The sequence below is a fragment of the Pseudophryne corroboree genome, chromosome 2 (assembly GCF_028390025.1).
Source record: "Pseudophryne corroboree isolate aPseCor3 chromosome 2, aPseCor3.hap2, whole genome shotgun sequence".
NCBI classification, from domain to species: Eukaryota; Metazoa; Chordata; class Amphibia; order Anura; family Myobatrachidae; genus Pseudophryne; species Pseudophryne corroboree.
The window spans coordinates 381,360,892-381,388,574 of record NC_086445.1 but is presented as its reverse complement, the minus strand read 5'-3'; the positions used below and the strand labels follow the sequence as shown (position 1 = coordinate 381,388,574).

General features: G+C 46.4%; 1 protein-coding gene across 3 annotated transcripts in view; it reads left to right on the top strand.

The window, feature by feature from the left end:
* The window catches only part of NALCN (sodium leak channel, non-selective), a 1,296,054-nt gene that overhangs the window by 273,552 nt on the left and 994,819 nt on the right, over positions 1-27,683 (top strand). For all 3 annotated transcript variants that reach the window (XM_063953246.1, XM_063953245.1, XM_063953244.1), the window contains one exon: positions 19,127-19,255. In XM_063953246.1, coding sequence (XP_063809316.1) covers positions 19,127-19,255 — 129 coding nt within the window. The remainder of the gene's footprint in view (positions 1-19,126; positions 19,256-27,683) is intronic.

Below are 27,683 nucleotides of genomic sequence, written 5' to 3'. Positions count from 1 at the left end.
CTGCGTCTCTCGAGACCCCACTTGGGGATATTACTTCAAAGATCCCTTCTGGGGTTTTGCTTCTCGAGTTCCCTTCAAGAACTATGGTTTTAGAGACCCTTTCTTGGGTTGCGCTTTTCAAGTCCCTACCTGGGGTGACAGCTTCTGAGACCCCTTCCGGTATGGACACCTGAACTATAATATTTGATGTCCCTCTATAAGCTAGGGCATCGGGTACCGCTCCAGCACTCTGGGCATCGGGTACCGCTCCAGCACTCTGGGCATCGGGTACCACTCCAGCACTCTGGGCATCGGGTACCGCTCCAGCACTCTGGGCATCGGGTACCGCTCCAGCACTCTGGGCATCGGGTACCGCTCCAGCACTCTGGGCATCGGGTACCGCTCCAGCACTCTGGGCATCGGGTACCGCACCAAGAACCTGGGCTACGGGCACCACTCCAGGACCCTGGGCATCGGGCACCACTCCAGGACCCTGGGGATCGGGCACCACTCCAGGGGCTTGCAACTCCGCTTCCACAGGAACCTCAAGAGAGGAGAAAAACATTCTTTTTTGATTCCTGAATCTATAATGGGGCTCCCTTGCCCAAGGACCCCAATTATAGGACAGAGAGCTTTTTAGTGTGGGTTGTGTGACAAGTACCTCTGCCACAGTAGAGACAGGAGTAGGTCTTGTATCCTGACTCAACTTGGCCAGAGGGCAAGACTCGTCACCACACTTTGGCTTGCGCAACTCACAGGTCTGCAGATAGTGGCCTAAACCCCCACAATATAGGCACAAGTTTAAGTTTCTGCGACGCAGACGCTCCTCTTCTGAGAGCCTGGGCCGCAGAAAACTTTTAAATCTTTTCTCTTCAATTAAACCAGAGGATTCTCTTGTCACCATACTGTGAACAAGAGTCTCTTTAGAGATAGATGTACTCTCAACGACTTCTGGCAAGATGAGCAAGATTTTAGTCAGTAGGTTTTGCAGTTGCTTTAGGGATTGCTGCAAAACTTCTAGTCGCTCTGGTCTCAAAGCACTGAATACAGAGTTCAGGGCTGCGAGAGATGCCTGCAGGGCTTGCATAGTAGACATAGGAGGATTTAAAACTAGACAAGACAAGACAAGACAAGGCAAGGCAAGACAAGGCAAGACTAAATTTTGCTAAACAAAACAAGACTTTTTTTTTTTTTTTTTTAAACACCGGACTGGATTCTAAACACCGGACTGGATTCTAAACACCGGACTGGATTCTAAACACCGGACTGGATTCTAAACACTGGACTGGATTCTAAACACCGGACTGGATTCTAAACACTGGACTGGATTCTAAACACCGGATTCTAGACAAGACTGGATTCTAACACTGGACTGGATTCTAAACACCGAATTCTAGCCAGGACTGGATTCTAGACTAGACACTGGACTGGGCCAAAAAAGAAAAAAGTTTTATTTCTTTTTTGTGGTATGGCTGGTGATAATGTTAGGTTCCTGGTGCTCAGAACAAGGGAGATGTTATGAAGCGAGTCCAGAGCACCAGGACGGAATGCTGGGAAAGGGGAATGGAAAGGGAATAGCCCCTGGCGCCCTATCTCTGTTGTCTCACCCGTGCTGTCAGTACACTCTTGCGAGACTATGGTTGCTTGAGCCCATGGCAGCCGCGTTTGAAGGGCGGATTACGTCTGCCCAACTTCGATGCCCCCTCAGGTCTTAATGAGAGACAAAGAGTGAACCGAGACAGGGTGATAACAAGGGGCCCTCTGACTAAACAACAAGGCCAGGGGCTACTAACAAACCTAAAACCAAAGTATGTGCGGCTTGCCGCCAAAGGAAAAGAACAACAAAGGAAATGCTGACCACACGCCGACAATACTTTTGTGTACCGGCGGTGACAGCATAAGCAGAACCCTCTGCAAAACACCAGTGACAGAAATAATAAGGGAATACAGCAGCCTAGGCCGACGGACGCGGTAGTGCCGCTACTCACGGAACCGGTACGAATACTGGCAAACGGACAGGAACTCCCAATGCTGCTGACACAGACTCTCAGAACTGGAGGACAGGCAGAATCCCAAACGGCAGACCGGTGGACACCAAGAAGCCAGAAACTTGCACAGGCAACGGTACTGGACCTCAGGACAGGAACGCCTCACGGCAGTACACGGGATCAGACATAGGAATCGACACAGGGACTGACACAGGAATCGACACAGGAAGCTCAGGAACTAGCAGGAACCAAGCTCAGAACTCAAGCAGACTGCAAACCAAGGAATATCACCAGCATCTGTGAATTGCAAACAGCCAGCATATAACAGAGAGGCCTAATTAATAATCCCATGCAGCTGCCTTGTTGCAAGATTCCAAACTGACCAGATGCAATTAGCAGCCAGGTGAGGCTGAACACAAGGGAACAAGCTGCAATTACACAGACTCACCAGCGGCAGCAGACAAGAGTATTCTAAAACAGAGCAACAGGAAATCCTGGCATGCAAGACAACTTTATAAACATAAAATAGGAATGAACCACTACCTGTGGTTCATAACAGTATCCCCTCCTTAAGGGTGAGCTCCGAGCACCCCATGACACCCACGGGGAACATAAACAGAAGTATAACATGAAATACAGAACAAAACTGCAAAACAGGAATGAGCCACAGCCGTGGCTCATAACATACGCTTCCTTATACATGTGAGCCACACAGTGTTGACTGGAAAAATCTGTGTTTTTTTGTTTAGAGACAGTTAGGAACATCTTGTGTTTAGTTAGTGCCGGACAGGCAAGGTATTTTCTTTTGATGTTTGTTTTGTTTTCTGCCTAATAAAACTGGTCGTGGCCAGTTGCACCACACACTGGACTTGTGTGATTCCTCAGCTGCTGCTTGCTAACATTTACCCCACGAAACGGCACCTTGTTCCCTTACAGTGTTACAACTTGGTGGAGAATGCGAGCATGCCGTTCTGCGCATAAGTGAAAGCAGCAGCTTTATGAGGCCTGTGGAAAACGGTGGTTTGTGCAGATACAGCCCAGTGTGAAGTTGCTGAGACTCGCCCTGAGAATTTGATATATGTCCTGGGTAAAAGCAGCTACAAAGCCGCCTGAAAAATCTGTCGACATGGAGGAACTGCTCAAAGCCTTGCTGCAAGCTACAGTGGCTCAGCAGGAGGCCAACAGACAGCAGCAGGTGGCAATGGAGGAAAATAGGAGAGAGCAGCAGGTGGCAATGGAGGAAAATAGGAGACAGCAGCAGGTGGCAATGGAGGAAAATAGGAGACAGCAGCAGGTGGCTATTGACGAACTTTACAGGCAACAGCGTCAGGATAGAGAGGCCTTAACAGAAGTGGTGCAGAGCCTTGCAGCCCGGATTGGAGATGTGGCCGTCAGTGCTCCGACCAGCTCTAGTTCTATACGGGCCAGTCACTTCCTGCAGAAAATGACAGAGGCTGATGATGTAGAGGCCTACCTGACCACGTTTGAAAGGACTGCCGAGCGTGAGAACTGGCCGAAAGCACAGTGGTCCAGTCTGCTGGCGCCTTTTCTGTCAGGTGAGCCCCAAATAGCGTACTTTGATTTAAGCCCTGCTGAGGCTCGGGACTATGATAAACTAAAGACTGAGATCCTGACCTGCCTGGGAGTCACGCTGTCAGTACGAGCACAATGGGTGCACCGTTGGGTGTACGCCATGGAGAAGCCGCCTCGCTCCCAGATGCACGACCTTATTCAGCTAACAAAAAAATGGTTACAGCCAGAGACATTAACTGGTCCCCAGATGGTTGAAAGAGTCGTCATGGACCGCTATTTGAGATCTTTGCCTGTGGTCCTGCGCAAGTGGGTGAGCCATGGAAACCCGGATACTGCTGACCAATTAGTGGACATGGTAGAGAGGTATTTGGCGGCAGAGGAACTACTGATGACCACCCAGCAACCCATAGATCCTCGACAGCGCCCTTCAGTGAAGACTGGTAAGACTGTTCCGTGGGAAAGCGTTGCTGGGCGGTTAAGAGAACGCAAGGCTGGAGAGACTGTAAACACTGGCCCTGGAGACAGGCCAATGGGGCTAGAATGGTCTATGCTGCCCAAACGGGTTGATAATCGTGTGGTTAAATGTTTTAGGTGTGGTATGCCAGGTCATGTTATTGCCAATTGCCCAGTCACGCAAGAACCCATGCAATTTGATGCTGCCTTTGAATGTCGCAGAATGTCTTTCTTTGCTAGGTTAGCCTGTACTGTGGTACTGTCACGATCCGGATACTGAGACACCATTTTCCTTCTGGATGTACGTCCTCCATGGGCCTCTGCTGCCACTCCTGTCTCGCTGACCGCCGCGCGCCACTGGGCGCATGTTATTCTGCTACTGCGGCCTACATCGCAAGTGTTGCACCTTCCCTATAGTACTTAATTCCCCTTCTTTGTTTGTTCATGGGCGCAGCCATGTTAGACTCCAGTCACATGACATTATTCCTCCTATCCACGGTGCTGGAGCCTTGTCATAATTGCTCAGCCAATCCCTGCTATGCAGCAGGTATAAATATCCGGTCCCAGCTCCCAAAAGATCGTCAGTGCTTTCATTGTCATCTGTGATTCCAGCCTACAAGCTTCACTACAGATTTTCTCCTGCAATTCCATTCTGCAAATCAGCCTGACTTCCCTGGTGATTACACTCTGCCTGTGTAACCCGACTCTCCAGTGTTAACCCCCTACAGCCTACTTTGGATTCCTGTGTTTGAACTTTTGCTTTGCAGTAATCATCCTTCATTCTTCAGTTCCTGCGCACTCCAGTTTCATTCCTCATCTTCCAGCGAACCACAGCTTCATTCCTCATCTTCCAGTGAACCCCAGCCTCATTTATTGTTTACAGGACTTTCTTCCATGTTCCAGGTTACTGGCCTTCACCGATTGTGAACTTAATTATCACGTGTGACTTTATATTATTCTTTTGCATGTTATTTGACTTTTTATTTAATAAAAGCACTTAAGGAATTCCCAGTTGTCGTGGTCACGCCCTCGGGCATTCTTTGCTGCTGTCAATACGTATGTCCAGGAGTCACATAGCTCCTCCTAAATTTAAGTACCCGTCAGCCCCTACAACTGAGGCTCCCAGTCACGGTCCCCAGCCCTCAGTTGTGACAGTAAGCACTGACCAAATGGATCCAGCCGGAGACCTGTCCCAAGCGCTTAGGCTGATACAAGAATTGGCAACCCGCCTTGAACGTCAGGAGGCTGCTCAGGACCATGTTGTTCGCTGTCTCCAGGACCTCTCCTCCCGGCTGGATGAAATTCAAGCGGCCCTCCGTGGATCAGGGGCGTCCAGTGTGCCGACTCCAGCGCCTCCGGTGGTGTCCCCACCCACCGTACCTGTTCCTGTTCCCTATCTTCACTTGCCGACTCCTGCTAAATATGATGGATCCCCTAAAGCCTGCAGGGGTTTCCTAAACCAGTGCGAGATCCAATTTGAATTGCAACCCAGCAGTTTCCCTACTGACCGCATTAAGGTGGCATACCTTATTTCTCTACTCACTGGTGCCGCTCTAGACTGGGCCTCACCTATATGGGAAAGGTCTGATGTCCTGTTGTCATCCTATGCTAACTTCGTGGCAACGTTCAGACGAATTTTCGATGAGCCAGGTCGAGTGACATCAGCTTCCTCAGAGATCCTTCGACTGCGTCAGGGGACGCGAACTGTCGGTCAGTATTTGGTGCAATTCCAGACCTTGGCATCTGAAGTCTCTTGGAATGATGACGCTCTTTATGCAGCCTTCTGGGGAGGGCTATCCGAGCGTATCAAAGATGAGCTCGCTGCTAGAGACTTGCCTTTAACTTTAAACGAGCTCATTTCCCTCTGCACTAAGGTCGATTTACGGTTCCGTGAAAGGGCTGTTGAACGAGGAAGATCCACATTTCCCAGGATTCCTACTGTTTCCATTCCTCGTCAGCCATCTCCGTCTCGGGAGGAACCTATGCAGATAGGTCGCTCTCGTTTATCTCAGGCAGAGCGTAGTAGACGTCTCGCTGAGCGTCTCTGTTTGTATTGTGCCGAATCTTCTCACGTTATCAAGTCCTGTCCCAAGCGTCCGGGACAACCTCAAGTCCTAGCCCACCAAGGAGAAGGTCAGCTAGGAGTGACGAATTTCTCTCCATTTCCAAGTAACTGCAATCTCTCAGTTTCTCTGCAGGTGGCTCCGCGTACAAAGAATCTCACTGCCTTATTGGATTCTGGAGCAGCCGGAAACTTTATTACAGAGAGGTTCGTTAAGCAGTGGTCTCTTCCCACTGAGAGACTGTCATCACCGATATCTCTAACTGCCGTGGACGGCAGTAGGATTCCTGAGGCGGTGATTACCTCCAAGACCCTACCTATCCGTCTGAAGGTAGGGGACCAGCATACAGAGTTGATTTCTTTCCAGGTTATCCCCAGGGCCACCCATCCTGTGGTCCTAGGCCTTCCATGGCTACGTCTGCATAATCCTCAAGTTGATTGGAAGTCGACCCGTATCCTGGCATGGGGTCCTTCCTGCTCAGAGACCTGTCTCCAAAAAGAGCTTCCAGTTCGCATATCCTCCTACAAGTCTTCTGATGTCCTGTCTCCTCTGTGCCAAGACTCCAAGCTACAGTTTTGTCCAGGGTCACCGAATCACAAGGCTGATGCTCTTTCCCGCTCTCGGGAGCAAGAAAATGAGTCTGAGTCTACTGACAAGCATTGTATTGTTGATCCAGTGGCGTTCTCCGCAGTGAGTATGGACTCTATGCCCCCGCCAGGGAAAAATTTTGTGAAGCCGGCTTTCAGGAGGAAGCTCTTGCATCGGGCACATTCCTCTCGCTTTGCCGGACACGTGGGCATACGCAAGACCTTAAAATTCGTCTCCAGGTCAAATTGGTGGCCGACCCTAAAGAAGGACATTGCTGAATTTGTGGCCTCCTGCCCGAAATGTGCCCAGCACAAAGTATCCCGCCAGTTACCCACTAGGCAACTGGTTTCCTTGTCTGATCCTCATCGTCCGTGGTCTCATCCCTCGATGGATTCTGTCATGGATTCCCCACTTCCAAGTTGGCATAAGTCTTCATCCAGAAGTTCCATTCCAGATGGCCAGGTAAACTTAAGAAGTGTCCTGGGGCCACTCCTAAAAGGAGGGGTACTGTCACGATCCGGATACTGAGACACCATTTTCCTTCTGGATGTACGTCCTCCATGGGCCTCTGCTGCCACTCCTGTCTCGCTGACCGCCGCGCGCCACTGGGCGCATGTTATTCTGCTACTGCGGCCTACATCGCAAGTGTTGCACCTTCCCTATAGTACTTAATTCCCCTTCTTTGTTTGTTCATGGGCGCAGCCATGTTAGACTCCAGTCACATGACATTATTCCTCCTATCCACGGTGCTGGAGCCTTGTCATAATTGCTCAGCCAATCCCTGCTATGCAGCAGGTATAAATATCCGGTCCCAGCTCCCAAAAGATCGTCAGTGCTTTCATTGTCATCTGTGATTCCAGCCTACAAGCTTCACTACAGATTTTCTCCTGCAATTCCATTCTGCAAATCAGCCTGACTTCCCTGGTGATTACACTCTGCCTGTGTAACCCGACTCTCCAGTGTTAACCCCCTACAGCCTACTTTGGATTCCTGTGTTTGAACTTTTGCTTTGCAGTAATCATCCTTCATTCTTCAGTTCCTGCGCACTCCAGTTTCATTCCTCATCTTCCAGCGAACCACAGCTTCATTCCTCATCTTCCAGTGAACCCCAGCCTCATTTATTGTTTACAGGACTTTCTTCCATGTTCCAGGTTACTGGCCTTCACCGATTGTGAACTTAATTATCACGTGTGACTTTATATTATTCTTTTGCACGTTATTTGACTTTTTATTTAATAAAAGCACTTAAGGAATTCCCAGTTGTCGTGGTCACGCCCTCGGGCATTCTTTGCTGCTGTCAATACGTATGTCCAGGAGTCACATAGCTCCTCCTAAATTTAAGTACCCGTCAGCCCCTACAACTGAGGCTCCCAGTCACGGTCCCCAGCCCTCAGTTGTGACAGGTACCTTCACCTGAGCTGGAAAAACAAATGTGTGATGTGTTCTTAGAGGGTAACCGGGTAGAGGCCTTGCTAGATTCAGGAAGTTTAGTTACCCTCGTGAAAGCTGGGTTAGTGAACCCCTTAAAGGTCCAGCAAATACCTATTGGGGTAACTTGCATACATGGGGATACCCAACATTATGTCACTGCTGAAGTGAATATAGAAACTTGTTGTGGGTCAGCAATTGTTAAAGTAGGACTGGCCCCCACCCTGGTGCATGAGGCCATAATAGGGAGGGATTTTCCTCAATTTTGGAAACTGTGGGAATCACGTTTATCAACAAATGTGAGAGGTAAAGAGCCAGTTGATAATACCAGTGATTTTATGGATGTACGTGTGTCTTCGGAACTTTCTGACCCTTTGCCGTTTGCTAGTTTGGCTGGGGAAGTGACAGATGGGGAGTCCAGTGAGGACCCTCTTGCTGGAAACAGAGACATAGTAGTTAGAACTGAAAGCGTGCCTGACCTGGAGGTAAAGAAGGATCTGTTTGCGTCTGAACAGTTAAAGGATCCTACCTTGATAAAGGCTAGAGAGAATGTTAAGATTGTTAATAGGGAACCTGTGGTACCAGGTGACAGGGTTATGTATCCCCACATGGCCATCTGTAATGAGCTCTTGTACCACATTGTCAAAAAGGGTGAGGATGTGGTGGAACAGCTGGTAGTTCCCCAGCCTTATCGGAGAACGGTACTGGATTTAGCTCATAGTCACGTTACAGCAGGACATTTAGGGGCAGAAAAAACCACTGAAAGAGTTTTACAAAAGTTCTTCTGGCCAGGGGTTTATAAAGAAGTGTCTGAATATTGTTCTTCCTGTCCTGAATGCCAGTATCATGCCCCTAGACCCCATTTCAGGAGCCCACTAGTTCCCATGCCTATTATAGAGGTCCCATTTGACAGAATAGCCATGGATCTCGTGGGGCCCTTGTTAAAGTCCGCTCAGGGCCATCAGTATATCCTGGTAATTATGGACTATGCCACTCGATATCCTGAGGCTGTCCCTTAACGCACTATCACAACCAAGGCGATAGCTAGGGAGCTGGTGCAGGTTTTTAGTAGAGTGGGAATACCAAAAGAAATTTTGACTGACCAAGGTACTCCATTTATGTCAAGGGCCATGAAAGAATTGTGCAAATTATTTAAGGTCACTCACCTCAGGACGTCCATCTACCATCCCCAAACTGATGGGTTGGTGGAGAGGTTCAATAAAACATTAAAAAGTATGTTAAAAAAGGTTGTTGATAGAGATGGGAAAAACTGGGATTGTTTGTTGCCCTACTTGTTAATGGCCATCAGAGAAGTTCCTCAGTCCTCTACAGGGTTTTCTCCATTTGATTTGTTGTATGGTAGACATCCCAGAGGGCTGTTGGACATTGCCAAAGAGACGTGGGAAGGACAGTCCACTCCTTATAGAAGCGTTATTGAACATGTAACACAAATGCAGGATAGGATTGCAGCCGTGGTACCTATTGTCAGAGAGCACATGGAACAGGCCCAAAGTGCTCAACAGAGGGTATATAACCGGAGTGCCAAGATACTGGAATTTGCTCCCGGAGATAGAGTTCTTGTTTTGGTACCCACTGTGGAAAGCAAGTTCCTAGCTAAATGGCAGGGTCCATTTCAGATTAGGGAAAAAGTGAATGAGGTTAATTACAAAGTATACCAACCGGGAAAGAGAAAACCTGAACAAATCTACCATGTTAACTTAATCAAACCCTGGAAAGATAGGTTGTCTCTGTCAGCGGAGCCTTGCCCTTCGGTGTCTTCACCTCGGTTGCTTCCTGCAGTAAAGGTGTCAGAGACGTTATCAGCTGATCAGAACAATCAGGTTAAAGAATTTCTCATCCAAAATAGGGAGATATTTTCAGAGCTGCCTTTGCCGAACGACCATAATAAAACATGACATTGTCACAGAACCAGGGGTCAGGATCCATTTAAAGCCATATAGGATTCCTGAAGCTCAGCGAGAAGCTGTTTCTAAAGAAGTTAAAACCATGTTAGAACTTGGAGTCATAGAGGAATCTAACAGTGAGTGGTCCAGACCCATAGTTCTCATCCCGAAGCCAGACGGTAGCATACGCTTCTGTAATGACTTTTGTAAGTTAAATGAGGTGTCCAAATTTGACGCATACCCCATGCCCCGTGTGGATGAGCTTATAGAAAGGCTGGGAACAGCCAGGTTTCTCACCACGTTGGACCTGACCAAAGAGTACTGGCAAATACCTTTAACTGATAGCGCAAAAGAAAAAACAGCCTTTTCGGTTCCGGAGGGGCTATACCAGTATAAGATGTTACCCTTTGGGTTGCATGGGGCTCCAGCAACCTTTCAACGGGTGATGGATAAAATTTTGAGGCCCCATAGAAAATATGCAGCTGCCTATTTGGATGATGTGGTAATTCACAGTACAGACTGGGGGTCCCATTTGGTTAAAGTGCAAACAGTACTGGACTCAATCAGAGAGGCAGGGCTAACTGCTAACCCAAAGAAGTGCTGCCTCGCAATGGAGGAGGTCAAATACTTGGGCTTCAACATAGGCAGAGGTCTGATTAGGCCCCAGTTGAATAAAATTGATGCTATTCAAAAGTGGCCTCGTCCAGTGAATAAAAAACAGGTTAGGGCTTTTTTGGGAATAACTGGGTACTATAGACAGTTTATTCCCAATTTTGCGACCACAGCAGTGCCGTTGTCAGACCTTACCAAAGGGAAGCAGTCAAATATGGTGAAATGGAACCCTGATGCAGAAAAAGCGCTCAAAACATTAAAAGTGGCTTTGTGTTTACAACGGGTATTGATGACACCAGATTTCTCGAAATAATTTGTTGTACAGACAGATGCCTCAGAGGTAGGGATAGGGGCTGTGTTGTCCCAAACCAGAGATGGGGACGAACATCCTATCATTTATTTGAGTAGGAAACTCAATGAGCATGAAAAACGGTATGCCATTGTGGAAAAGGAGGCTTTGGTCATTAAGTGGGCACTAGATACCTTGAGATATTACCTCTTGGGTAGACAGTTCAGACTAGTGACAGATCACGCCCCTTTAAAATGGATGTATGTAAATAGAGGTCAGAATGCTCGGGTAACTAGATGGTTTCTAGCATTGCAGGATTTTAAGTTTACTGTTGAACATAGACCGGGTACACAATTGGCCAACGCAGATGCATTGTCCCGCATCTTCTGTTTGGGGGCTACAAGTGTTCCGGCCCCTGGGTCTAAACAGGGGAGGGGGATATGTGACAAGAACACTGGAATAGTGTTTGAGGGCAGGTATGTTTGTCCCAGGTTCTTGTCTTACCTGTATTAGGAAAATGTTTTGTTTTGTCAGAAGTTCAGAACCTTTTCAGTTTATTGGAAAAACTGGATAAGGGCCCTGAAAGAAAGATAGGGCAAGTTCCAGATGTTGGGCCCAGTTTGGGTCTTTGACCTCACAGAGGGCTAATCAGGGTTTCAGCTGTGTAAGTGGGTTATAGGGCTGCTAGCCTGATTAGTGTGGGCAGACTGCCTGGGAAGACTGCATGATCTCTGTGAGAGAAGTACGCTTCCTTATACATGTGAGCCACACAGTGTTGACTGGAAAAATCTGTGTTTTTTTGTTTAGAGACAGTTAGGAACATCTTGTGTTTAGTTAGTGCCGGACAGGCAAGGTATTTTCTTTTGATGTTTGTTTTGTTTTCTGCCTAATAAAACTGGTCGTGGCCAGTTGCACCACACACTGGACTTGTGTGATTCCTCAGCTGCTGCTTGCTAACATTTACCCCACGAAACGGCACCTTGTTCCCTTACAGTGTTACAACTTGGTGGAGAATGCGAGCATGCCGTTCTGCGCATAAGTGAAAGCAGCAGTTTTATGAGGCCTGTGGAAAACGGTGGTTTGTGCAGATACAGCCCAGTGTGAAGTTGCTGAGACTCGCCCTGAGAATTTGATATATGTCCTGGGTAAAAGCAGCTACAAAGCCGCCTGAAAAATCTGTCGACATGGAGGAACTGCTCAAAGCCTTGCTGCAAGCTACAGTGGCTCAGCAGGAGGCCAACAGACAGCAGCAGGTGGCAATGGAGGAAAATAGGAGAGAGCAGCAGGTGGCAATGGAGGAAAATAGGAGACAGCAGCAGGTGGCAATGGAGGAAAATAGGAGACAGCAGCAGGTGGCTATTGACGAACTTTACAGGCAACAGCGTCAGGATAGAGAGGCCTTAACAGAAGTGGTGCAGAGCCTTGCAGCCCGGATTGGAGATGTGGCCGTCAGTGCTCCGACCAGCTCTAGTTCTATACGGGCCAGTCACTTCCTGCAGAAAATGACAGAGGCTGATGATGTAGAGGCCTACCTGACCACGTTTGAAAGGACTGCCGAGCGTGAGAACTGGCCGAAAGCACAGTGGTCCAGTCTGCTGGCGCCTTTTCTGTCAGGTGAGCCCCAAATAGCGTACTTTGATTTAAGCCCTGCTGAGGCTCGGGACTATGATAAACTAAAGACTGAGATCCTGACCCGCCTGGGAGTCACGCTGTCAGTACGAGCACAACGGGTGCACCGTTGGGTGTACGCCATGGAGAAGCCGCCTCGCTCCCAGATGCACGACCTTATTCAGCTAACAAAAAAATGGTTACAGCCAGAGACATTAACTGGTCCCCAGATGGTTGAAAGAGTCGTCATGGACCGCTATTTGAGATCTTTGCCTGTGGTCCTGCGCAAGTGGGTGAGCCATGGAAACCCGGATACTGCTGACCAATTAGTGGACATGGTAGAGAGGTATTTGGCGGCAGAGGAACTACTGATGACCACCCAGCAACCCATAGATCCTCGACAGCGCTCTTCAGTGAAGACTGGTAAGACTGTTCCGTGGGAAAGCGTTGCTGGGCGGTTAAGAGAACGCAAGGCTGGAGAGACTGTAAACACTGGCCCTGGAGACAGGCCAATGGGGCTAGAACGGTCTATGCTGCCCAAACGGGTTGATAATCGTGTGGTTAAATGTTTTAGGTGTGGTATGCCAGGTCATGTTATTGCCAATTGCCCAGTCACGCAAGAACCCATGCAATTTGATGCTGCCTTTGAATGTCGCAGAATGTCTTTCTTTGCTAGGTTAGCCTGTACTGTGGTACCTTCACCTGAGCTGGAAAAACAAATGTGTGATGTGTTCTTAGAGGGTAACCGGGTAGAGGCCTTGCTAGATTCAGGAAGTTTAGTTACCCTCGTGAAAGCTGGGTTAGTGAACCCCTTAAAGGTCCAGCAAATACCTATTGGGGTAACTTGCATACATGGGGATACCCAACATTATGTCACTGCTGAAGTGAATATAGAAACTTGTTGTGGGTCAGCAATTGTTAAAGTAGGACTGGCCCCCACCCTGGTGCATGAGGCCATAATAGGGAGGGATTTTCCTCAATTTTGGAAACTGTGGGAATCACGTTTATCAACAAATGTGAGAGGTAAAGAGCCAGTTGATAATACCAGTGATTTTATGGATGTACGTGTGTCTTCGGAACTTTCTGACCCTTTGCCGTTTGCTAGTTTGGCTGGGGAAGTGACAGATGGGGAGTCCAGTGAGGACCCTCTTGCTGGAAACAGAGACATAGTAGTTAGAACTGAAAGCGTGCCTGACCTGGAGGTAAAGAAGGATCTGTTTGCGTCTGAACAGTTAAAGGATCCTACCTTGATAAAGGCTAGAGAGAATGTTAAGATTGTTAATAGGGAACCTGTGGTACCAGGTGACAGGGTTATGTATCCCCACATGGCCATCTGTAATGAGCTCTTGTACCACATTGTCAAAAAGGGTGAGGATGTGGTGGAACAGCTGGTAGTTCCCCAGCCTTATCGGAGAACGGTACTGGATTTAGCTCATAGTCACGTTACAGCAGGACATTTAGGGGCTGAAAAAACCACTGAAAGAGTTTTACAAAAGTTCTTCTTGCCAGGGGTTTATAAAGAAGTGCCTGAATATTGTTCTTCCTGTCCTGAATGCCAGTATCATGCCCCTAGACCCCATTTCAGGAGCCCACTAGTTCCCATGCCTATTATAGAGGTCCCATTTGACAGAATAGCCATGGATCTCGTGGGGCCCTTGTTAAAGTACGCTCAGGGCCATCAGTATATCCTGGTAATTATGGACTATGCCACTCGATATCCTGAGGCTGTCCCTTTACGCACTATCACAACCAAGGCGATAGCTAGGGAGCAGGTGCAGGTTTTTAGTAGAGTGGGAATACCAAAAGAAATTTTGACTGACCAAGGTACTCCATTTATGTCAAGGACCATGAAAGAATTGTGCAAATTATTTAAGGTCACTCACCTCAGGACGTCCATCTACCATCCCCAAACTGATGGGTTGGTGGAGAGGTTCAATAAAACATTAAAAAGTATGTTAAAAAAGGTTGTTGATAGAGATGGGAAAAACTGGGATTGTTTGTTGCCCTACTTGTTAATGGCCATCAGAGAAGTTCCTCAGTCCTCTACAGGGTTTTCTCCATTTGATTTGTTGTATGGTAGACATCCCAGAGGGCTGTTGGACATTGCCAAAGAGACGTGGGAAGGACAGTCCACTCCTTATAGAAGCGTTATTGAACATGTAACACAAATGCAGGATAGGATTGCAGCCGTGGTACCTATTGTCAGAGAGCACATGGAACAGGCCCAAAGTGCTCAACAGAGGGTATATAACCGGAGTGCCAAGATACTGGAATTTGCTCCCGGAGATAGAGTTCTTGTTTTGGTACCCACTGTGGAAAGCAAGTTCCTAGCTAAATGGCAGGGTCCATTTCAGATTAGGGAAAAAGTGAATGAGGTTAATTACAAAGTATACCAACCGGGAAAGAGAAAACCTGAACAAATCTACCATGTTAACTTAATCAAACCCTGGAAAGATAGGTTGTCTCTGTCAGCGGAGCCTAGCCCTTCGGTGTCTTCACCTCGGTTGCTTCCCGCAGTAAAGGTGTCAGAGACGTTATCAGCTGATCAGAACAATCAGGTTAAAGAATTTCTCATCCAAAATAGGGAGATATTTTCAGAGCTGCCTTTGCCGAACGACCATAATAAAACATGACATTGTCACAGAACCAGGGGTCAGGATCCATTTAAAGCCATATAGGATTCCTGAAGCTCAGCGAGAAGCTGTTTCTAAAGAAGTTAAAACCATGTTAGAACTTGGAGTCATAGAGGAATCTAACAGTGAGTGGTCCAGACCCATAGTTCTCATCCCGAAGCCAGACGGTAGCATACGCTTCTGTAATGACTTTTGTAAGTTAAATGAGGTGTCCAAATTTGACGCATACCCCATGCCCCGTGTGGATGAGCTTATAGAAAGGCTGGGAACAGCCAGGTTTCTCACCACGTTGGACCTGACCAAAGAGTACTGGCAAATACCTTTAACTGATAGCGCAAAAGAAAAAACAGCCTTTTCGGTTCCGGAGGGGCTATACCAGTATAAGATGTTACCCTTTGGGTTGCATGGGGCTCCAGCAACCTTTCAACGGGTGATGGATAAAATTTTGAGGCCCCATAGAAAATATGCAGCTGCCTATTTGGATGATGTGGTAATTCACAGTACAGACTGGGGGTCCCATTTGGTTAAAGTGCAAACAGTACTGGACTCAATCAGAGAGGCAGGGCTAACTGCTAACCCAAAGAAGTGCTGCCTCGCAATGGAGGAGGTCAAATACTTGGGCTTCAACATAGGCAGAGGTCTGATTAGGCCCCAGTTGAATAAAATTGATGCTATTCAAAAGTGGCCTCGTCCAGTGAATAAAAAACAGGTTAGGGCTTTTTTGGGAATAACTGGGTACTATAGACAGTTTATTCCCAATTTTGCGACCACAGCAGTGCCGTTGTCAGACCTTACCAAAGGGAAGCAGTCAAATATGGTGAAATGGAACCCTGATGCAGAAAAAGCGTTCAAAACATTAAAAGTGGCTTTGTGTTTACAACCGGTATTGATGACACCAGATTTCTCGAAATAATTTGTTGCACAGACAGATGCCTCAGAGGTAGGGATAGGGCCTGTGTTGTCCCAAACCAAAGATGGGGACGAACATCCTATCATTTATTTGAGTAGGAAACTCAATGAGCATGAAAAACGGTATGCCATTGTGGAAAAGGAGGCTTTGGTCATTAAGTGGGCACTAGATACCTTGAGATATTACCTCTTGGGTAGACAGTTCAGACTAGTGACAGATCACGCCCCTTTAAAATGGATGTATGTAAATAGAGGTCAGAATGCTCGGGTAACTAGATGGTTTCTAGCATTGCAGGATTTTAAGTTTACTGTTGAACATAGACCGGGTACACAATTGGCCAATGCAGATGCATTGTCCCGCATCTTCTGTTTGGGGGCTACAAGTGTTCCGGCCCCTGGGTCGAAACAGGGGAGGGGGATATGTGACAAGAACACTGGAATAGTGTTTGAGGGCAGGTATGTTTGTCCCAGGTTCTTGTCTTACCTGTATTAGGAAAATGTTTTGTTTTGTCAGAAGTTCAGAACCTTTTCAGTTTATTGGAAAAACTGGATAAGGGCCCTGAAAGAAAGATAGGGCAAGTTCCAGATGTTGGGCCCAGTTTGGGTCTTTGACCTCACAGAGGGCTAATCAGGGTTTCAGCTGTGTAAGTGGGTTATAGGGCTGCTAGCCTGATTAGTGTGGGCAGACTGCCTGGGAAGACTGCAGGATCTCTGTGAGAGAAGTACGCTTCCTTATACATGTGAGCCACACAGTGTTGACTGGAAAAATCTGTGTTTTTTTGTTTAGAGACAGTTAGGAACATCTTGTGTTTAGTTAGTGCCGGACAGGCAAGGTATTTTCTTTTGATGTTTGTTTTGTTTTCTGCCTAATAAAACTGGTCGTGGCCAGTTGCACCACACACTGGACTTGTGTGATTCCTCAGCTGCTGCTTGCTAACATTTACCCCACGAAACGGCACCTTGTTCCCTTACAGTGTTACAACTTGGTGGAGAATGCGAGCATGCCGTTCTGCGCATAAGTGAAAGCAGCAGCTTTATGAGGCCTGTGGAAAACGGTGGTTTGTGCAGATACAGCCCAGTGTGAAGTTGCTGAGACTCGCCCTGAGAATTTGATATATGTCCCGCATCTTCTGTTTGGGGGCTACAAGTGTTCCGGCCCCTGGGTCGAAACAGGGGAGGGGGATATGTGACAAGAACACTGGAATAGTGTTTGAGGGCAGGTATGTTTGTCCCAGGTTCTTGTCTTACCTGTATTAGGAAAATGTTTTGTTTTGTCAGAAGTTCAGAACCTTTTCAGTTTATTGGAAAAACTGGATAAGGGCCCTGAAAGAAAGATAGGGCAAGTTCCAGATGCTGGGCCCAGTTTGGGTCTTTGACCTCACAGAGGGCTAATCAGGGTTTCAGCTGTGTAAGTGGGTTATAGGGCTGCTAGCCTGATTAGTGTGGGCAGACTGCCTGGGAAGACTGCAGGATCTCTGTGAGAGAAGTACGCTTCCTTATACATGTGAGCCACACAGTGTTGACTGGAAAAATCTGTGTTTTTTTGTTTAGAGACAGTTAGGAACGTCTTGTGTTTAGTTAGTGCCGGACAGGCAAGGTATTTTCTTTTGATGTTTGTTTTGTTTTCTGCCTAATAAAACTGGTCGTGGCCAGTTGCACCACACACTGGACTTGTGTGATTCCTCAGCTGCTGCTTGCTAACATTTACCCCACGAAACGGCACCTTGTTCCCTTACAGTGTTACAATATATATATATATATATAAAAAAGAAAGTGATACTGTTCTTCACTTTCCCATTCGGCTTAAAGAATAATTTCTCGCATCTACAAAAAAATATTAGAGTTACTACTTGTGAATTTCATATATAAAACATGAAAATAATGAATCATGAAGGAGCAAAGAATAATTTATTCTGGTTTGTATTTATTTTAAAAATGGTCAGGCTTCTAAAGAACAAATACATGCAGTAAAGATATATATCTTGGAATAATACAAATCTTAATGTGATTCTGCTTTCCCATAGAAAGGATAACAAGGCAGATTGTTGTACAGAAATACCTCCTACTCCGTGATAATATTATATTAGTTAAGTGTGGACAGTGGAGCTGATTAAGAGGTGAACGCTAAAAGCACAGCCGCTGCATCTCTGTGCGTAATTATGCAAAAGCCGCAAGAGTTGCCTTAAGTAAAGACATCCACTGCTAAGTCTTTGATCCACTACTGCGTCTGGAGACACTGTGTCAGATCAACTGCATGAATATTGGCTATCTGAGTAACCCTCAGATTACTCAGGATGCCCGTGTAATTGACACTTCTGGGACAGTAAAGCTTCATCCAGGGACGCAGCCACTGGCTTTGGCAACCCAGAAAATGCCCATATTTTATGAAACACTCCCCTTCGCTGCCTCCAAATGCCAGGAGCATGTCAATTGTTATGCAGCTTTAGGGGCATTGCAATCAACAAAGGACCATATCTGTACATACGCAGTGCAGCTTCTGTGCATGCACAGACCTAAAAAGATCAGAGATTTGTGTAACTCAAATTTATGTACATCTCTGACCCCGTAAGCAGTATGATTGGTGCACATAGACACAGAGGGATTTACGAAAACATCTAAAACAGACTAATGCAAGTGTTGCCCATAGCAACCAATCCTATTCAGTCTATCATTTTCTAGAATACAATTGAGAAATGATAGCAAGATTCTGATAGGTTGCTATGAGCAACATTATTACTTTTCATTTTTAGAAACTTTTCCATTAAAGTTTGTTCATCTGTACTTTTTTTTTTTAAATCCTCTTACATGCAGTAACACACCTTTTCCGTGGCTGTACCTGATACCCAACAATTCTTCTTCTTAAATTATAGTATAAAGAATTTAGAAGTCACATTAATTAAACTTGACAGTGCTAAACATTTGCATTTTCATTGTTTATTGTGTTTCAGTTTAATGCAATTCAGTTGTGCAGTTGTAATGACCATCATGACACCTTTTATTAATAAATTATTAAATATTAATATTAAAAGGTTTGTTCTACTATTTTAAGATGTAGCTTTTGCTATACAGTATAAACTAGTTAAGTGAAGTACTGTACATGGCACTTTTGTTCAAACTGTACATATGTCTGTCTTTATAGGCGATCGGGAGAACAGATCTGGAGTGTTTCTATATTTTTACTGTTTTTCCTTCTTCTTTATGGAATTCTTGGAGTTCAGATGTTTGGGACTTTTACATATCATTGTGTGACAAATGATACACAACCTGGGTAAGTTTATACCAACCCCTGTGGTTACTTGCTGTGAATAAACATGGTGTTATAAGTTTTTAAGTATTTTGCATGTAATTAAAAATTAGACAGTAATGTTTATGCTGAGAATGCTGGCGTAATCACAATGCAACTTACACATTGTGTCGCTGTAAACTATGACTTGTCAGAGAATAATAAAGAGAATATAAGTTCAAACAGCTATTTACTTACATTTGGTCATACTGGTCTTATAAGAGACAACACAGACACAGAACCAATTTATAACATTAATGTGAGCACCAATAGTCTATTATGTGACCCCAGACGAAGTGAGGAGCATACTGTACTCCAGGCACAATCTCTATTCAGAATAAGAACATTCAGAGACTTTCTGTTGTTTCTTTATCTATTCACAGTATTTCCAGGTCAGCACCATTTACATTTAACTGTGCATTATTAAATGCATAAGGTTAATGACTATAAACTTTGCCCATGACACCACAGCATCATATGCAAGTAAGTTTGCACTGCTGGCACCTGTTAATAAAGCTTTGATGCTTTCTGGTTTATGCCTTTAAGCTGTTTTGTGAAGCTCTATTAACTCATGATGATATAAAGCACTAAAGTCAGCTGCTAGCCTTACAGGTGTCCAGTAAATGAGCGTCTGCAGATGGGATTCTGTAGAAGAGTGGCGTTATTGATTAATAACCTTACATTCTATTAATGATCACTCTGCTTCTAGCAAGTCACATGGCTTAATATTTGATTTTACTTGTAGCAGTATCCTATCATAACAATTTTATGTTATAATTTGTTTCATAAGATCCAACAAACAATTACAATAATTTCTCATAACACACACGTTAGTTTAATTGAATTATGCAAAAAACAAAAAGCAATCATGATTATTGTATCAGCACTGAACTTAAAGGTGCCAAACTCAGCTGCTTCTAAGGGCCTGATTCAGAGATTTGCGCTGCTGCAATCGCAGTATAAGTGTGAAAATAGGATTTTAATTACCTACCCGTAAATCCTTTTCTCGAAGTCCGTAGAGGATGCTGGGGTCCATTTTAGTACCATGGGGTATAGACGGTTCCGCAGGAGCCTTCGGCACTTTAAGTCTTTTCAACAGTGTGAACTGGCTCCTCCCTCTATGCCCCTCCTCCAGACCTCAATATAGGAACTGTGCCCGAGGAGACTGACAACTTCGAGAGAAGAATTTACATTAAACTAGTGGCAAGATTCCCACCAGCTCACACCATACCAAAAAACATGTCGCCTAACATGGCCTTTAACATAACCCATGCTAACGTGCATGCATAACGTAACAGCAACTGCTGTAAAACATCTTAACACATGAGAACCCGTGTAAAAAGACAAATCAAAATTTGCAGGAAAAATTAGCACTGGCCGGGCGCACAGCATCCTCTACGGACTACGAGAAAAGGATTTACCGGTAGGTAATTAAAATCCTATTTTCTCTTATGTCCTAGAGGATGCTGGGGTCCATTTTAGTACCATGGGGATGTACCAAAGCTCCCAGTATGGGCGGGAAAGTGCTAATGTTCCTGCAGAACTGACTGACCAAACTGAAGGTCGTCAGCAGCCAAGGTGTCAATCTGTAAAACTTAGCAAATGTGTTTGCCCCTGACCAAGTAGCTGCTCTGCAAATTTGCTACGCCGAGACACCCTGGGCAGCCGCCCAGGAAGAACCCACTTTCCTTGTAGAGTGGGCCTTTACCGAACTCTGTAACGGCAATCCTGCCGTGGAATAAGCGTGCTGAATGGTACCTCTGATCCAGCGCGCAATAGTCTGCTTAGAAGCACAACCCCAAATCTTGTTGGGGTCATAGAGGACAAACAAAGATTCTGTTTTCCTTATCGAGCCATTCTTGCAACTTAAGTCCTCAACGCTCTGACGACATCCACTGGCACCACCACAGGTTGGTTGATATGGAAATAAGACACAACCTTTGAAAGAAGATGCTGACGCGTCCGCAGTTCAGCTTTATCTTCATGAAAAATCAAATAAAGACTCTTGTGTGACAGAGCCCTTAATTCAGACACTCGTCTGCCTGAGGCCAAGGCCAACAGCATGACCACTTTCCAAGTGAAAAACTTCAACTCTACCTCTTGTAGAGGCTCAAACGAGTCCGATTTAAGGAACTGCAACACCAAATTAAGATCCCATGGTGCCGCAGGAGGTTGGATGCGCAGAACCCCCTTCACGAACATCTGGACCTCAGGAAGGGAAGCCAACTGTTTCTGAAAGAAAATGGACAAGGCCGAAATTTGGACATTGATAGACTCTAATCTCAAGTCAGCATCCACACCCGCCTGTAGAAATAGGAGAAGATGTCCTAATTTAAACTCCACCGCAGGAGACTTCTTGGATTCACACCAAGATACATATTTTCTCCAAATACGATGGTAATGTTTGGACGTTACCCCTTTGTTGGCCATAATAAATGTGGGAATTACTTCATTGGGAATACCTTTACGAGCTAGGATCTGGCACTCAACAGCCATGCCGTCAAACGCAGCCATGGTAAGTCTTGATAAACAAATGGCCCCTGCTGAAGCAGGTCCTCGTGAAGAGGAAGATGCTGAGGATCTTCCAGTAATAACTCCTGAAGATCTGGATACCAAGCCCTCCTTGGCAGTCTGGAGCAATGAGAATTGCTTGAACCCTTGTTCTTCTGATGATCTCGAGAACTTTTGGTATTAGTGGAAGTGGAGGGAACAGATACACCGACTGAAACACCCACTGGGTCACGAGTGCATCCATTGCTATTGCTTGCGGGTCTCTTGACCTGGAACAATATTTCTGAAGCTTCTTGTTGAGATGTGATGCCATCATATCTAATTGAGGAACGCCCCAATGTTCTGCTACCTCTGCAAAGACTTCTGAGTGGAGGCCCCATCCTCCTGGATGGAGATCGTGTCTGCTGAGGAAGTCTGCTTTCCAGTTGTCCACTCCCGGAATTAAAATTGCCGACAGAGCTTTTGCATGTCTTTCTGCCCAGAGGAGTATCTTTGTCACCTCTGCCATTGCCGCTCTGCTTTTTGTTCCGCCCTGGTGGTTTATGTGAGCTACTGCCGTTACATTGTCTGACTGGATCTGTATGGGACGACCTTGAAGAAGGTGTGCCGCTTGACGAAGGCTGTTGTACACAGCTCTCAATTCCAGAATGTTTATGTGAAGGAGTACTTCTTGACTTGACCATCATCCTAGGAAGCTTTCCCCTTGCGTGACTGCTCCCCAACCTCGGAGGCTTGAATCTGTGGTCACCAGGATCCAAGTCTGAATCCCAAACCTGCATCCCTCCAGGAGGTGAGAACTTTGAAGCCACCACAAGAGTGAAATTCTGGCTTTTGTTGACAGGATTATCCTCCGGTGCATGTGTAGGTGCGATCCAGACCACTTGTCCAGTAGGTCCCATTGGATCACCCTGGCGTGGAATCGGCAAAATTGTAGAGCGTCGTAGGCCGCTACCATCTTCCCCAGCTGGCGGATGCACTGATGAATCGATTCGAGTGCTGGTTTTAAAACTTGTTTGACCATCCTCTGGATCTCCAGAGCCTTTTCCACCAGTAGGAATACTTTCTGTGCTTCCGTGTCCAATATCATTCCCAGAAATGATAACCTCATTGTGGGTTCCAATTGTGATTTTGGAAGGTTTATGATCCAACCGTGCTGTTGAAGCACCTTCTGGGAAAGTGCAATGTTCTGCACTAGTTTCTACCTGGATGTCGCTTTTATGAGGAGATCGTCAAAGTATGGGATGACTTTGACTCCTTTCTTGCGAAGAAGAACCATCATCTCCGCCATCACCTTAGTGAATATTCTCGGAGCCGTGGAGAGCCCGAAAGGCAATGTTTGGAACTGGTAGTGGCAGTCCTGCACCGCAAACCTCAGGTATGCCTGATGCGGCGGGTAGATGGGAACATGTAAATAAGCATCTTTGATGTCTGTCGATACCAGAAATTCATTTTCCTCCAAGCTAAAGATCACCGCGCTCAGGGATTCCATCTTGAATTTGAACCTTTTCAAATAAAGGTTCAGAGTCTTTAGGTCTAAAATCAGTCTGACCGAGCCATCTGGTTTTGGCAATACAAACAGGCTTGAATAAAACCCTTTTTCCTGTTGTGACACAGGAACTAAGGAAATTACGTTGTCTTGACATAATTTCTGTATTGCGTTCAGCACTTTTGCTCTGTCCTGAACAGAAGCTGGTAAGGCTGATTTGAAAAATCGGCATGGGGAAGGCCCTGAAATTCCAATTTGTACCCTTGGGATACTATCTGCAATACCCAAGGATCCAGATCTGAGTGAACCCAGACCTGGCTGAAAGACAGTAGATGTGCCCCCACCCGATCGTACTCCCGCAGGGGAGCCCCAGGTCATGCTGAGGTTTTAGCAGAAGTAGCTGTTGACTTCTGCTCCTGTGAGCCTGATGGTGTTGTAGATTTTTTACCTCTTCCTCGACCTCTTCCTGCGAAGAAGGGGGTACCCTTTGCCTTTTTGGACTTGTTGGGCCGAAAGGATTGCATCGTATGAGAATGAAATCCTTTCCTAGGGGGAGCACCTGATGTAGTTGTTGAAATCATGGCATCCAGCTTGTCTCCAAAGAGGGCTTCTCCATTGTAAGGAAGCGCCTCAATATTCTTTTTTGATTCCGCATCAGCATTCCATTGGCAGATCCACAGCACCCTGCGGGCTGAAATCGCCATAGCGGAGGATCTTGAACTCAGCAACCCAATATCCTTCATAGCTTCAACTAAGTAACCTGCAGCATCTTTGATATGGCCGAGAGTTAGGACTATTTCATCCCTGTCAACTGTGTCTATGTTAACAAGCAAGTTGTCAGACCATTTTTCCACAGCGTTACCTACCCACGCGCAAACAATGGTGGGCCTGAGCACTGTTCCGTTAGCCGTATATATGGATTTTAGGGTTGTTTCTAATTTACGGTCAGCTGGATCTTTTACAGAGGCTGAACCAGGGGCAGGCAAATCTATTTTCTTAGACAGCCGAGAAACTGAGGTGACTATCATTGGGGGTGTCTCCCATTTGTGCCTGTCTTCCTCAGGGAAAGGGTACGCTACATGTATCCTTCTGGGACGGGTAAATTTCTTCTCAGGGTTAGCCCAGGATTCTTCAAAGAACGCATTCAAATCCTTTGAAGGAGGAAAAGTCACAACCTGCTTTTTATTTAATTTAAAATAATCCTTTTCCTCTGGGACCAGTGTTGTTTCAGGAAACTCCAACACTTCCTTTATAGCAACTATCATACATTGTATGCTTTTGGCTAATTTGGGGTCTACCCCTCTCAAATCCCTAGTGTCGACGTCAGAGTCGGAAACTGTGTCTGTGTCCCCTTGCATTATCTGGGCCAGAGACCTTTTCTAGGAACTGGATGGGACCCAAGTGGATGATATGGAGGGGTCAGTAAACAGTGCATCCTCCACAGACTGCCTCCAATATTTAGTCTGTTGTTCAGACTCAGAGAATTTCTTTGCAAGCATTGACATATTCTTTTGCAACATTCTCACCCACTCCGGCTCCTTCTGAGAGGGAAAGGCCACCACATTACCCTCTTGTGCATCTAAAATGGGTTCTTCTGGGAAGAACCCTCCCCAATGTCTGACATGTTACACACACACACACACACACACACACACACACACACACACACACACACACACACACACACACACACACACACACACCCCTATCACACAGGGGAGCTATTGGGGACAGACCCACACTAAAGTCTGTCAGAGAGACACAGAGGGATTTGCCAGTCCACACACTGCGCCTTATTGTGAATTGTGGAAATATTACCCACTTACAGCGCATATATCAATAACAGGCCCACAGACCTAATTATAATGAACACTCTCTGCCCCTTCTATAACACCCTGTGCTTGTATCAGCGTTGTCATGAGGAGAAACAGCGTTCAGGAGCTTCACGCTGGAGTTTCTGCAGGAGAAAATGGCACCCAGTGAGTGTTCTGGCAAGTCTGAGGAGAAGCCCCGCCCTTCAGCCTCAGCAATGTAATATGGCACATCAGCGGCTGTACATGTATGTACCCTTTTTGCCAGTGAGAGTAAGGTTTTAAAACATGCCCTCAGAGTGCGCCCCCCCCCCCCCGCGCTCTGCTCCCTTGTGCTGAGAGACATGGCGCGCGCTGCGCGTGTACCTGTATGCCGCAAATGATGACCAGAGGATCCCTTCTCTGCAGGACTCCGGTGATATACTCACCAGCCTACTGACTTCTGGCTCTGCTAGGAGGTGGCGGCAGTGCTGTGGGAGTGAACGCTGGCCAGGCTTGGGCTGTGTTCATTACCCTTCAGGAGCTAATGGTGTCCTGTCAGTGGAAGCAGAACCATTAACTAATTGATAAGTTGGTTCCTACTTCCCCCCCTAAGTCCCACGAAGCAGGGAAACTGTTGCCAGCAGCTTCCTTGTAAAATAAGAAAACCTAAGAAAGTCTTTTTCCAGCAAAGCTCTGTAGAGCTAATGACTCAGATGCTGTTTTGTATCGAGTCGCCTATCATTAGCAGATTTATCGCTATTTGACCAAAGCAGCTGCTTAGGACCTGGCATGTCCCAGGGGGGCTGCCAACAGTGCTGAATCTGGGCAGGAGCCACAATACTGGCACCGGTTTCTGGCACCACACTACACTACAGTGAAGAAACTTAATATAAAGCTCCCAGCAGCCCTTGCTCTTCCGTCAGCCCTTGCTGCAGGGAGCTCCTGAGAGCCAGGACTGTCGGTAGCTGTAGTTTATTTTGAGTTTGAATCACTGTAGTGCGTGAGAGCACTACAGTGCAGGGGAGTCGCTGTCACGCCAGCAGTACTGTAAAGCTGGTGCCAATCTGCAAGTCCGCCAGGAGCTGCTCTCCTTTTCAGCAAAGAGCTGGATCACTGCAGCAGGTACTGGGCACTGGGGAGGAGATCAAGGGTGATGGGGAGAGGAGTGCAGGCACTGGAGAGAGGAGCAGAATGATCTGCAGGGTGGCAACACAGAGCTTTGATGCACAGGATATTGACACTGCTTATGGTGTTTTAGTTATTTATGGCAGCATCCCGGAGGAGACGGGATGGGGCAGGAGAAGAAGGAAGGAGGTGAGGCTGGACAACAAGGGGGATGTGCTTGTGTATGGAACAAATTAATTTGTAAATAGATAATAAAATGAGGTACAGTAAATGGTGCAAAACTAAATGTGTTCAAAGTATAGGAAGATAATTTAATTTGGAAGAGGGCAATTGGATAAGTAGATCAGGCGCAGAGAACATATTTGGGAGACAGAAACGTAAAGGGAGATGCAAACTGAAGGGCGGATGAGTACGAAATGGGCAAGTGGGTAAAAGAGAAGTCTACATGGGAGACTGTGAAGGGATCTATATGGGAGGAGGGTACAATGGGACATAGAGTGCGGGGTGGTAAGGGAGCAAAATGTGGAGGGAAGTGGAACATGGGAATTACATAAGAGGGAGGGCAACTGTATGGGGAAGAATGCCATTAAGGCTGTTGTGCAAAGGGGGAGGGAGCTGAGTGGGGGGAAGAGGGCAGAAAATAAATTAATCGGATGGCTCATGTGGGAAAGCTAAAGATGGAGAGCTGAAGAGGAAGAACATATTTAACAGGTAAACAAATGGTAAAATGTCAATAAAGGAGCAATGTGGAATGTTGAAATAATAGTGTAAATAAGAACATTTGTATATAGCACTGTGCAGAAATGTGGGTAAGCATGGGGCTGACAAGGGCAATGGAGAGAGCAATTAGTACAGGGTGAGATGTGAAATGAATAATGCGGGTGGGAGTTTGAATAAAAGGAGGGTAGTCACTAGAGAGAGATTCACATAAAAGTGGGATGGATTTGGGAGATGAGAGGGAAAGAAGATAAAAGGTAGAGAGAAAGGAGAGTAATCAGGATCAGGAGAGAGGGATGGCTAGATAGGAGGGTAAATAAGGGTTACTACGTGTGGCGTAACATGAATTGGGGATGCTACTGTGTGGCCATGCCCCTTCCCCCACAAGGCCATGCCCTTTTTCAGGGGACTGACTGTGGGTGGGATGGGGGGATTTGGCATACACTAACTGCTGGGGGGGGGGGGGGGGGGTTTGAGGAAGAGGGGTCCCATATCGGTGTCTTGCTTTAGGGCCCCATGAGGTCTAAATCTGCCTCTGAAGCCCAAATTTTCTCATCCACCGCTGAAGTACAGAAACATTGATTGCATACTGGGTCTCTGAGAAAGTCCAGAATGCCCATAAAATGATCCCAACACACCTACATTTTTCTAGCCACCCACTTTAACTCTCCCAAATCCTGGATACCTGTCAGTCACTTTGGAAATAAATCCTCCCAGTGACCGCTATCTTAAGACCATTGTGGAACATACTTAGTACGACTCTGATGCATGCGCAGTGGCG